Source organism: Myripristis murdjan, chromosome 12 (assembly GCF_902150065.1).
Source record: "Myripristis murdjan chromosome 12, fMyrMur1.1, whole genome shotgun sequence".
Taxonomy (NCBI): Eukaryota; Metazoa; Chordata; class Actinopteri; order Holocentriformes; family Holocentridae; genus Myripristis; species Myripristis murdjan.
The window spans coordinates 22,106,618-22,120,748 of NC_043991.1; the positions used below are offsets into that span (position 1 = coordinate 22,106,618).

The window sequence follows — 14,131 nt, forward strand, 5'->3', positions numbered from 1 at the left end:
CACCCAGAGGGAGCATGTAGATGACGAATAGGAGAGGGCCAAGGACTGACCCCTGAGGAACACCATACCAATATGACCTCTTCGTACTCAGAGGTCATATTGTTATAGTGGACAAACTTTCTTACTTTCTCTCTGAGAGATAAGATTTAAATGAAGAGTGCGCGAGGCCATGAATACCAGTTAGATCTTCCAGGCACTTTAACAGTAGGGTGTGATTGACTGTGTCAAATGCTAGACTCAGATAAAGTAGGATTGGTATAGTGGTAACACCAGTGTCCATGGCTGGCAAAGAGTCATTTGTTACTCTAGTAAGTGCAGCTTCAGTGGAATGAAAACACCTGAAGCGTGACTGAAACACTCTTACAGAAGTACACAGACGTCTTTGCTTTGGTATACACCCAAGTGTTTGGCTATAATTCAAAGTTTATACAGTGGAAGACATCATCAATGGCCACCCCTCATCCAAAAACACCATTGATGACTGTGTATCGTCTGTGTAGAAGTGAAAATAAAATTGTATCATTTTAATAATATCAACGGTTTTGAGATTAAAACACATGCTTCCCCTGCTTGCTTGACCAAAATTAACCCCGTATCTACCTTTTCCTGACCTCATCAGCATCCATTTTTCCTCTGAACTGATGTGTAGGTTAGGCCCACACTTTGGAAATGCATGGATGTGAATGCATATTTGTGAAAGACAACTACCTGCTACTAAAACAGCTCTCTACCGCAGTGCAGAGCCTGACCCTGTCAAAGTTGTTGGAATAATTAAATAATCTAAGCCGAAACAACCAGAATCCATGCGGTCGGGTCAGTCCTGATAGGGTTTGGGTTGGGAATTACAAAGTCTAAGGTCTGGGATATAGTTCTGGCATCTTGGGATCTTTATGGACTAGACAAGATTGAAGGAGTTAATCAGGTCCCAAAATTCATTTTCAAGCACATGAGAGAGATAACAGACATGAATGATAAATGACCGACTATCAAGTATCAAGACCCTGTCGTAGTTTTTCATAACGTGCAATTGCAAATCAGATAAGTCACTAATGAAGGCATTAGTTTGCTTATGAAGTGTGTAGATTAGGACAAAAAGCACTATGGCTTCACCATTTATCTTAAAACAAAGAATCAAAAGATGTGAAAGGACCAAATGAGGCTTGAGAGCAGTAAATGTTCTCACAGAAAACTGCTATGCCACTTCCCTGACCAGAGGACTTTGGCTGAAGAAGGACGTTATATTCAGGGGTGTAGAATCTATTAGTGGCATATTGTAACCATGGTGGTTACAACACGGATTGTGGATGGATGAGGATGTATAAGTTTTATGTATGTATGTATGTATGTATTTATTTATTTATTTATTGATGCATTCATTCACTCATGCATGCATTCATTCATTCATTCATTCATTCATTCATGTAACAGCTTAGAGTGCTGAACAAGAGCCTATGTGTCTAAATCTATCTTTATCTATATCTATCTATATCTTTATCTATCTATCTATCTATCTATCTATCTATCTATCTGTGTGTGTGTGTGTGTGTGTGTGTGTGTGTGTGTCTGTGTGTGTGTGTGTGTGTGTGTGTATGTGTATGTGTGTGTGTATCGATAAAAAGATGATAAAATTCAATGCAATGTGCTTTATACAGTTTCACAAAACGGAACACTGTGGTAGCATTTCTATTTAAAATTTAACAGCAATTTCCATTTAAATAATTGCTGCTTTTTATGTTTTAAATAGAAGCCATTAACTCGCTCAGATTGTGCTCTATTATCCAGCTGAGGTAGAACAAGGAGTATGGTCATAGATGTGTCTTTGCATGTTTAAAATACGGTTTACATTGCCTTAGGTTACACAGTGGATGACACCCTTATTCTGTCTCCTCTTAAATCTCCAACCACATTAGCAGCAGTGCCAGAGCAGGAGTAGGGCCCATCATAACAGCTGACATTACAAAATATTTTCAGTGGCTACAGCTCCTTTCCTTGCAAACTCAATGAAAAATTCACCCAGAAAGCCAGGACTTCATGAGGAAGGAGCCGAGCAAAGCAAGCAAGGTCTTGGAGTATCTTGGTTCCCTTTCTCTCTCTCTCTCTCTCTCTCTCTCTCTCTCTCTCTCTCTCTCTCTCTCTCTCTCATACATACACACACGCACACACACACTTTCTCTCTCTCCTTTTTTTCTTTAACTTACCTCTACTCTGGCCACACACACACTTACAATAATAAATGTGTTGAGATAATGTGGCTTGGAAACCATATTCAGTCCTCACTTGATTAAACACTGGAATTTTGCGTGGTGCCCAGAAATGAGGTTAGCAAATGGCTTCGTTGGTTGCCAGCTTGGAAATGCACAAAAGGAAATCGAGGGAGAACATAGTGTCTGCCGCTTGCTGGCTTCTAAAAGTGCTTGATGAATGTTAGTGTACGTCACTTAGGATAATGCGAGTTAGCTGTGTGTGGACTCCAAATATGGCTGGAGTGCGACTGTTAGAGGTTGTAATGACTGTGTTAAAGTGAGAGCCCTGCACAGGGCCCCTCTCAGAAGGTACACACCTCAGCTCTGCCTTTCCTCTGCAGCTGGACTGACAATGAACTCTCAGTTTCATGTCTATCTTGATGTTGCAAGAACTGTAGATACACTAGAGATTATTGATGTAAATTCTTGATCTGTCAGCACTCATAAAATGCTATTAGCGTTGCAATTTACTTTAAGATGACTATCTTAATTGTTCAGAGAACTTTTTTGCCTCTTTTAAGGAATTCATGGACCAGTATCATAAAACCTTATGTCCTTACCATAACAAAAAATCACCAGTCATTCATTATTCTTGTGTATGCTGTCTGATTTATGTTTGACATCACACTGTTGTGTCTGTGACTTATTTGAAGTCTCTTAATTGTTTACATGTTGCAGCTCTTTATTGTATTCCACAGGCCCACCAGATGTGGAGCAGGCTTGTGAGCCAAGTGTGCGCACCTGGAGTCCCAATGCAGGGATTGAGCAAGGTGCTGTGGGACTCTCCGAGTGTCCCCTGCAGGGCTGCATGCTTCAGCTGGAGTTCCCCTACCCGCTGGTGCCAGACTCCCTCACTGTGTGGGTCACCTTCTTCAGCCCTGAGGAAACCGCATTGCCAGCGATCCACAACATATTGCTACTAACTGTCAGTGGGAACAACCTTTCACTGGGCCCCAGTAATGTCTTCTGTGACACTCCACTGACCCTAAAGCTGGATGTAGAGGAGGAGGTTTATGGGGTACAGTTCTTCACTATGGAGCAGCACCTAGAGATCGATGCTACCCTCCTGACATCCAAGCCTGACTGTCCGCTTTGTAGGCACTGCCAACCACTACACTACCGACTTTTGCGCCAGCCACCCTTCTCTCATGCTCCACATGGTCTGATGTTGAATGAACCTACTCGCCGATATACAGACAGGTGAGTGACCTGGTAGGTGAACTTTCTATATGAGCACATCAGTCATCAGTCATCACTGATGGTCTGTGGGGTGTCAGCACCATGGATAAAATAAGCATGCAGAAAATATGCAGTCAGCTCTACCGCTTCCATTATTAATGTATTTAGTTATTTAGTTTTTGTCTTAAAATATGACCATAGTTTTAATGTGTGAAGCAGAGACCAAATGAAAAAAAAAAAAAAAAAAGCTGAATTTTGAAACTCGAAGCTGTTTTAAGTTTAGACTGTACGTGCTTGGCTGCTTGTGTTGTTCTGCATGCCCCTGACTACTCCAGTTTTGCTCACAGATTCAGCACAGGTAGCACCATTTAACTTCTCCTCAACTTACCTCCTTACACTTAAATAGCAGAGGAGGAAAGGCATATATCTGACGTACTCCTGTTAAAGCAATTGTTTTTCACTGAAAGTATGTCCTTCCAGAAGTTAAGAATGGCTGTGTGGTTTTCATTTTGTTTTCGGGTTTGTTGTGACATAATCAGGGGAATTTTGACATGACAAAAAAAGAGGTGCTCAAATATCTTTGTGAAAAAAAATATCCAGAAAAATATGTTTTGGTATGTCCTGATATCCGGTTGAATACCCCCAGGAGTTTCAGCGAGCAAGCACTGCTTCTGCAGTTTCAGATCTGCTGCCCAACATTTGTTTCCTAAGTCACAGGTCAGTTGTTGCCCACATTTGTTTTTTTCCCATGTTCCATGAAGCAAGGGCAAACCAATGGCTTGTTGAAGGCATTATTTGCACACGGTGGCAAGAGTTTAGTGCTTTGCTTTCGTGGAATGTGCTGACTAGATAAAGGTTGCATTATCCATGGCACTGCCGTGTGTTATGCCATCTCACTATCGTGCTGTCAGCATGGTTCACATGAGAAGGAAAGTGCTTGATAAGAGGCAATAGGATGACTATGCCTGTTATGCAAGATAGAGTGAGGACACCTATGTTATATACCCAGGTCCCACAGCATACTGTTGCTGCTTACTTTTTGGTTGAACTGCAGTGTCAGTGAAAGGCTGCCTGCAATGGAAATATATTCATTTGAGGTTTTTGGTGCACTTCAATGATTATTGCTGTAGGTAGTTTAACGGCTGTGGTGCATTTCAATGGCTGTGGTTGCATTCCAGTGGTAGTGGTCAGTGGTATGGGCAGACTTTTCTGACGTGAGAGCAGTTTGACCCCATTCCCACAGTGAAAGGTTTAGGTCAACTTACTGCAGAAGGCTGGCATTGGACATCAAATAGGACACCTTTGTACTGAAGCTCTGGAGCATACTGAGATCTTGTGTCAGGATGATCAGAGAACCTTGACAGCAAATACGTGTGCTATGACAATGAAAACAACCTCTGATGACGATGATGATTATCATGATGATGATGATTATCATGATGATGATGATGATGATTACTATTCACAAACTTTATATGACACTTACCTAAAAAGAGTTTACTAAAAGCTCTATAGAAAAAATAGAAATCGCAACAGTAAAATACAGAATTAGGAGCTAGAAATAGGAAGCACATGCAACAATAAAGAAGCAGAAATCAATATTTTTTATTAAATCAAGTTAAAACAATAACAAGAAATATCACAAGTAAGCAGGTTTGGGAACAATTACAGAAAAGTGTGTAACTGTTCATTTTTAGAACTTGTTTAACAAGCTTAGGTTCCCCCAGGCAGGTTGTTCCACAGTCTAAGCAAAAACCCATTAAAGAGTGCAATACTGTGCTAAGATGCTCCTGTTCATGGGCAAACTATAGAATGTATCCACAGATCAACAAATTGGTACAGGTACACACAACCACACATATATATCATATGTACACACTCAAATATTTTCATCAAATGCATTAAATAAGGCACACTCATATATTCAAGCACATGCATGTATATTGGAAGATCAGAGTAGGTCTCTGGCTAAGGACACTACTTCATCACCCTCACTACCTCTCAACAGACATAGCCTTTGACATGACAAAAATAGAAAGCATAGGTTGCCCAGATGTTTTGGTGGCCCGCAAAGCCAGTGTAAAGTGTTCTGGTTGATCCTTGGGGTCCAGCCGTTGCACTGTTTTGATTGACCACACAGGAAGTTCACTGGAACTGTCACGGTTCACTGCTTCTTTCAGCATGTTTTCATGGATGGGGGTTGGATGGGGCAATGGGAGCCTTGAGGGGAGGGGGCCAGACTGACCTCCCACTTTCAGGCCACGGGCTTTCACCTGAGCTGGGAGCAGAGCAGTGGGGATGGTGGACATCTTGGCTCCCTGAGCTCCATCCATGGGTGGTTTGTTTGGAATGGCCAAGGGCTGGGAGGTCAGGCTGATTGGGTAAATTATAGAGGGGAGTGATGCGGGTGAAGAGGAGAGGCAGGGGTGGAAGGTTGGACCAGTTGGGGGTAAATCACTGCTTGGCTGAGGAGGGGCAATAGGTGATGGAGGAAGGCAGTGGGGGGCAGAGGAGGTATGAAGGGAGAGCGTGGAAGGATTGGCTTAGTTTGACCCCATCCTTCTGAGACACCCCAGCCTAGGGACTAATCCTCTCCCTGGCCTGGCTTTCTTAGCTGTCATTACGTCAAAGCCCATCTCAGCTCTTGATGTGAAGAGACCTCCCAGCTGAAACTGGGAGAGGGCAGTCTCCCCCAGTATCACTACTAGGGATAGTCCTCACCCCTTACCCAATGGGACCCTGTTCTGCACACCTCTGCCCCCTTATATCCCTCATCCATTCCCCTGTGGCCTCATTCCTTGGCTCCTATCCTGACAAGTCTACTGCTGCTTGACAATTCTGACAGCCTTATGTCTCCTCAGAAAGAGAAGAAAAAATACACAGTTGTTGTTCTCAATCTGGCTCATTTGAGTTTGAGTTTTTGGTTTTCACTTTGGCAACACAGATTGGGTTTGTGTTATACACTTCCTGGCTAATTGTGAGAAAAAGCTCTGTGCTCCAGCAGTAATCGTTTTCAATGGCGTCCGTTTGCACAAGTAGGTTTGGAGCAGATTTAAGATTTGTTTTGGAGTTTAAATTTGCAGATGCGTGGAAAAATTATATAGTTATGCTCCCCCTCAGACATGTTTTTTTGTTCATTTTAACTGGCAATATTCTAAAATGACAGTACTCTTATTTCAAATTGTATATGTTGAGGTTGGCTTTTAGTGTCATTGAAAAAATGTTTTGTTTCTCTCTCTCTCTCTCTCTCTCTCTCTCTCTCTCTCTTTTTTTTTTTTTTTACCTCCCAACCACATGAAGCCAACTTGCTACAAGGAACTCCTCATTTCTATAAAATTCAGACATTTCTTTTTTTTTTGTTGCCATTTCTCTCCTTGTTTCTCTCTCTCTCTTTCCCCTCCCCCTCTCTCTTTCTCACTCTCTCTCCCTGTCCCTCTCTCCTTTTCTCCCTTCTTTCTTCCTTTCTCTCTCACCATAAGGAGCTGGGCATTAGTCGTGAGCCTTGCGTAATCCTCCTAATATGAACCATATTCATGAGTGGCAGACAGAGGGAGTGAATAGGGCAGAAGTGGGTCCCTGGATGTCTGGGTGTCTGGGATACTCACTGAAATTTCTCTAGCGCTCCTTATTCCAGGAATGGGACAGACCAATTTCCCAGGAATAAATTGGATCAGGTCCAACAAATGGGATTTCAGAGGTGGGGCTCTAAGATTGTTAATGTGGAATGTTGAAGCAGCAGGTTACAATTCTTGGTCAGCGGCTGCAGAGGTGATTTTGAGCATTATTATAATTGCTCCGATCCATTTCACTGTAAAAAGAAAATTCTCTTTGTTCAGTCTCTGGAGACACTCTTGTCATTATTCACACATGGACTTTGATTTATATATATATATATATACATATACATATATATATATATATATATATATATGTGTGTGTGTGTGTGTGTGTGTGTATTTATTTATTTATTTACACACACACACACACACACACACACATATGTATATATATATATATATATATATATATATATATATATATATATATATATATATATATATATATATATATATATATATATACACATATACATATACATATGTATGCATGCATCTATGCTTCTATGCATCTACACAGTTTGAAAGCAACTTATTAACACCAGAGTGTGAGGTCTTACCTAAGTGGCCTGCATGTAGAGCTTAAAGAGTGAATCTAAACTAGCACAAAACGTGTTTTTATCTCTGATGCACTGTTCTCTAGGTTTGTAACTTTCAGGCATGTTGCACTCTGGCCATACACACAATGACGTCACAGCAGGTACTCTGCTGTTGACACCAGATGAAAAGTACCTGTTATGACATGAAATTCTGAGGCACTATGCCTGAGCTTAATGTGGTTTACTTTGGGGTTGTCCTGTAAAAACTTGCACTAGTGGAACGTAGTTTTGACCTCTTATTTCCCCTGACCTTGCAGTTGTGTGAGGTTGTATGCTGCCAATGCAGTGACCTAACTGGCAAGGATGATTGATAGCCTTTTGGGAGGAATCATGGGGTTGTCAGTTAGCCTCCCATGAGCCATCAGAGATCTTAACTTATGGACATGTTGTGGAGCGCAGTCATCCCTGAAGCTACAAGTCTTCCATGGTCTGCTTGCCATAGCCTAGGAGCCCTGGGGCAGCAATGTATACAACCTGTACACCTGTATGCAAAGGTCATGCATGATCCTTGTATGCAGGTCCTCGGTTATACAACACTAAGGCAGCAGACATCACGTGTTTAGAGCTCATCTGGGGAGACAGCTGGGGCGAGCATAGATTCCTCCTCTCCAGGTATACAGTTTAGACAGATAGCTGCTGGCATTCGACATGGCAGCAGTGGGTCTGCTGTCACTGACATGGTGAAAAAAGGACTTGGGGACTATAGAGGCTCCTCAATCCAAATTTTATAGGGTTGCAGTTTTAAGGGGGAAAGTTGTGGGGCCTGTGTAACGAAGCACTTGTGGTAGACTTCTAATGGCAGTGCTGGTTGGGGTGCTACCAGCAAAAACACTGCTCTGTCAAGAGAGAAAAGGGATAAGCAGCCGGGGTTGGACAGTTACCTCTAGAGGATAAAAACATATTTCCAAGCAGTGATAAAACATCAGCTGCTCCACAGTTATGGGGAAAGCCATATCTTGATTCAAACTATAATTTTGAAATAGCTTTCGAAGATAGGAAGAACAAACCGATGATGGGGTCTATCTATCTATGAGGGCAGTCTTTGCTGCTCCTTGTTATACATTACACGGTTAATATACATGCTTATCTTGCAAATACTCAAGATTGATCATATCCAGTGTTAAGCACTGCACCCGTTAGTCAGAAAGAATGAAACAGAACTACCTGCCAATGGGATCACCTAATTACTCAAGTGGACAGAATATATGCTGTACTTGTACAATAAATGAGCATACTCTGTTTGTGATTGTGCTACTTAAAGTTTTGCCTTTAATTAAAAATTGCCTTTGATCTTGAAAGAATTTTTGAGACCCACTCTAACTAAAAGTCAAGATGGTACCTGGAGAACATACAAAAATCCTGCCACCTGAATCACCTCGAATACGGTCAAACACCTTTTTCATTTATTCTAAATAAACAGCATGCTACCAACCACAGATGCATCTCTAACACTGGAGGTAGGGGACTGGAGTGTGTGGGAGAGAGAGAGAGAGAGAAAAAAAAGTGTATATGGGTGTTTTTAGTGTGCTTACAGTATGGCGTTTAAGTCCCGGTAAAAGAGTGCCATGAGTAGGTCTTTGTAATATCACAGATACAAGATATGTCAGATCAGCATTGCGTGATTTGGTTTGGTAGGCTGTGATCATGGTAAATGTTTAATTGTGTTGAATCGCACAGTTTACAGTATGATTTTGGTGTCAGGATGATGAGGCCTGCAGATCATCATGTTTGAGGAAGCCAGGATATGGGAAATAAGCATCAGTAAGAAATCAGTAAGACACCCAAATGTACCTGCAAACAAGCATGACGAACAACTAGTATTTCCCATGTGTGTGGCAATTATTTGTTCACATGTGACATCACTGCTGTGAACCTTGGGTATTATTTCTTCAAATCAGCTGGTTGGAAATAGCCTGATAAGCCATCGGTCACAATCTCATATGAGATGATTTGGGCTTAGGTCTATCACCTTTAGTTTTGAAATGTCAGCTGCGAGTTCATAATAGCGGCATCAAAACAGCAAAGTGCAAGGAAACTACAGACAGTCGTGAGCAAAACCTCAGTACAGGCAAGCCACTGTAGACGTTAAGAGAGCTGTAAATAATGTGTATTAGGCACTATCTTAGCTGGTGTTTGGGTACAGTGGTCCTCTTCGGCATGTGTTTGTCTCTCTTATTTGGCTGTGTTGTGTAATATAATCCTCCTCTGAGAAGTGCGCTGCGAGGATGAAATTATATTACAGTTGATAGTGGAGTTTGGATGTTTAAATTCAGAGCAACTAGCCACAGTTGTGTAAGGCCATAATCATTGACAGGAACATGGTGGAATCCATATGGTGACCAGGGCGAGTTTCTGTTACTAAATCCAGGAAAAGCACAAGCTCAAACCGTTTTTACTGTCAGAGAACACACACATAAAAGTTGTGAGGGGGTAGGCACAGCGCTTTCTCATTCAAACAGCTGATCAGCGGCTAGATATGCTTTTACGCAGGAATGCACTAGTTCTTCAGTATAACAAAACAGCACCAATGCAATGAGTGAGCTGAGAGCCCAGTAAATCGACAAAAATATAGGAAATTTGGCATATACTGTGGTGATGTTGAAATTTTTGTTTGTGTTTTAAAATATGTTTTGTTCGCTGTCCACGTTCTCTTGCGCTATTGCTTGGCTCCGCTGTGCAGGACAGCTGCTGAGTTCTCTGAACCGCGTGCTCGCTGCCTGTGCTCTACTCCGTGTAATGCATCATCTGTCTTTAAGTTGCTCATGCTACTCCAAGTACAAAAACCTCAACTAACCCTTCAAGAACAATCCTGACTGAGAGATTTGGCTCAGCGCAGTCAAAACTTTCCATCTTTTTTTTTGTATATGCACATACAACTAGACCCTGTATGAGCAATATGTTCTGTTTTGTTTTCTCTTTTTTTTGTAATTGTTTTGTTCTGTGTATTTCTTATGATTTTGTTCTGCTCTCTTCCTCCCCTTCTACATTGCACTCACTCTGTTGTAGCTGGTTGCTTCCCTTATTTATTTATTTTTTTTGGCTTCTATTGACATGGTCTCATCTTCTGCGCCGCATGGCCAAGCAATCCATTTGTGTCACTCTGTGTAAGTAGTACCTTGGAGTGTCCAGATCTCCAAATCTCTACACCCATTATCAAACCCCAAAAGGAAACTGAGGCACTTGGCCATTGCAAAGCCAATCATTGTTTCTCTCCTCTTTATCTCTCTTCTCTGTCTTTCCTCTCCTCCAGGATCAAGTCTCCCTCAGCTTTCCCTCAGCCTTCAGCTTTTCCAGGGGCTAAACTAATTCAATTAAAGGGGGGATATTTGAGCGCAGACCGAAGTTGCACCAGTCTGTGCCAAGACTGCATACTAGAACATAGTGTAGAACCGAGTTCTGTGTCAGGTCAAACATAATGTGTTGATAATGAAAATAATAATCATACTACTACTAATAATAATGATAATAATAATAATAACACCACACCCCTCTCATCCCAAGCACTAATTTGGCCCTTGGGAGCTTCACTGTTAACTGACTTTGAGGCACATCAGTTTTTATATCTGGAACAAGCCTGCTTTTATCCATCTATCTAATCTATCTGCAGGTAGTGTGAATAGTGACCAATCACTTAGGGAAGAAATGAGATGAAGAGAAAAACAAAAGCCATTGTAAAAAAAAAAAAAAAAAAAAAAAGAGAGAAAAAAGGTCTTTCCTGTTGTAAATCTTTTGACACATTTCAAAGGCGCTGCTGCAAGCTGTGGAGTCTTTTCTTTTTGTGTTTATGTTTTCACATAAATCACACGAGACAGTGCTTGTACATGCATGCACAAGCACACACACACCCACACACCCACACACACACACGCACACATTTAGTCTAGTGTGCACAGTGATGACACTGTGTGGTTGTGAACATAGGGGTGCAGAATGTCTGCTTCTCTTATTCAAAGTGTCTTTTTATGACCTGTGTTCAGTGCCACAACTCTGTCCTGGTGCAACGACCTTAAAAAGTTAATTTGAATGGTTTGTCTTAACACTCATTAAAACTTATGGCCTGCACATACGGTAAAACCCTCGCAGTCTGTCTGCTTACTTTCGCTGGAAAAGAAAAGAAAGAGGAAGAGAATAGAGGAGAGCAGGAGGGAGAGGCAGGGTTTTGGCTCATTTGTTTGGTCCGTTTGGTTTGAACCCATCGTGAGAGTAATGTCTACTGCTGGTGCACAAATATAGCAGATTATTTGGCAGCAGTGGCGGTTTTGTGTTTATTTGCTTCTGTATATGGTTTAAAGCCATAGTCATCGGGCATTGTGTTGCAAATAACAAAATTATTATGTGTGTGTGTGTTGCTTTGTGTAATGGGCATAAATCCATGCATGCTCTTGTAGTCACGTGTTCAGTGCAGCATCCTTGCGTGCTTGTTGCTGCATTCACAACAGTAGTGCAAAGTAGGAGGCATTCCGAAATTAAGTCTACTTGATGGTCCACATGAAATGATCTATGACTAACCTATTGGTCTTATTTACCTTCATTTACTAATATTGCTCCCCACTGATGTAGCCCACTTCTGCCATTCATTCTTGCATGATAATACCAAACAATTCTGCATTCCTATCCTTTTATGCATCGTATGACAGAAGGTAGAGAGTATAGCATGCATTTTGCTCATTTATTTGTTCTATCGTGCTGCTAGTTGTGTTTTCATTTTCTTATTTTGCCTTGCCAGAAATGTGACTGCAGTGATTTTCGGAGCTTTTAAACTGCATAATTTTCCTTGCTGCTGTCTTGTTTTGTGAGTTATGATGCCATATTGGGTTTCATATTATGACAATGTTGTGTGGAACTTCATTGCCAATGTTTATTTGGGTTTTGACTTCTCTTAGAAGGGCAGCGTATGCGCAAGAGTCCTCTGCCACACACTCACTCCTAAGCAAGCATGCAAGCATGGATACACAGACACATACACACACACACACAGACAAACACTGTTTACACACACACACACACACACACACACATACACACATGCACAGAATTATACTGTAAGAAAAGGCGGTGACACTTGGGAAAAAGTTTGATGACGTCTTTTTGTTTGTTTGTTTGTTTGTTTACATTAGTGTATGAGCCTGTTCTTGCCAGTTTCATTCATTGCTCCGTACTTAGTGAAGAAGCCAAATGGGATTCCTTTTTGGAATGTAACAAGTCAATTCTGGAGCATCTTACAACTTGGCCAACTCATGAAAATGAAATAGAAATACACACACAGCACATTTTACATTTCTGCAAACCAAGGATACAGTGAAATGTATCGTTTTCCAGTTTTGTGGCATAGTATAAAGCGAGCGAAACATACTGTGTTAGGAGGTAGGCGGGGTGGTGGATGCCACAATCAACAGGACTTTGCTTCTGCAGACTGGGATTCGTGTCCTGTGTCAACCAAGCGTCAAGTCAGCTGTATTAGTTACCTAATGTCAGCTAGCTACCTAATGTTTTGTTACCTCACTATGAGCTTTTCCTAACCATAACCAAGTAGTTTTGGTGGCTAATGAATCAAACAATGTAAACAAAAGTGGCTAAAGTGGCTAACATTAGCTAGTGTTTGTGCATTAACAGTCACATGATGTTGACGCAGGCTAAATGTTGATATGCAGCATATTTTTGGTTCAGAGACGTTGACATTTCAACATATTTGTTGGTTTGCAGAAACTCAAAATGGCAATATTTTATTCTGGTGAACGGGTTGGTCAACAGTCCACAGTTAAGAGAAAATTTGTCCATGACCTGCCCTGTCTCTTCATCTCTCTCTCTAAAATGATTTACCTGACTTTGGCATTTACATTTTGCTCTGCGTTTCACACTTCTAGCTGCAATAAAAAGATTTGCCATTGTTTTTACACCCCTCTTACATCATGACTCTCTCTGTGCATCACTCCTTTGTTTGTAGGGACGTGGTACCCCATGCTGTGTATACCTACCAGGTCCAGACTGTCTCCAGTCAGAGTGAGAGCGAGCCCTCTCCACCTCTGGTGCATGAGCTGGGGGCACCCTACTGCGGGGATGGACAGATCCAGAGGTAAGCATTACATGTACACACATTTTCAGACACCTGCACTCAAATGCATGTATTGCCTGCATTGCCATCCTGCCTGAGTGCAGTTAGGAGTAATTAAAATAATTTATTTTATATTGGTCAGTATCGTAGTGTGAGTATGACTGAGTACCATTTCTCTCTATTTTAGCTCCAAAGGAGAGGAATGTGATGATATGAACTCCATCAATGGGGACGGCTGCTCCAGTCAGTGCAAGAAAGAACCCTTTTTTAACTGTGTTGGTAAGTCACACCGGCAAAGATAAAGACTTAAAGTGATGGTAAACCCTAATAAAAGGCATTTAGTATTATTCTTATACTATCTTCATCATTCAACAAGATTTCACAGTTCCTAAAAGTCAGTAAGTGCACTGCAGTTTCAGAGGCTGCATTAATATTGTCCAG

At 41.5% G+C, this 14,131-nt stretch overlaps 1 protein-coding gene across 2 annotated transcripts in view; it reads left to right on the forward strand.

The window, feature by feature from the left end:
* Positions 1-14,131, forward strand: part of pappaa (pregnancy-associated plasma protein A, pappalysin 1a) — a 118,679-nt gene that overhangs the window by 32,209 nt on the left and 72,339 nt on the right. For both annotated transcript variants that reach the window (XM_030065409.1, XM_030065410.1), the window contains exons 7-9: positions 2,942-3,443; positions 13,583-13,711; positions 13,878-13,969. In XM_030065409.1, coding sequence (XP_029921269.1) covers positions 2,942-3,443; positions 13,583-13,711; positions 13,878-13,969 — 723 coding nt within the window. The remainder of the gene's footprint in view (positions 1-2,941; positions 3,444-13,582; positions 13,712-13,877; positions 13,970-14,131) is intronic.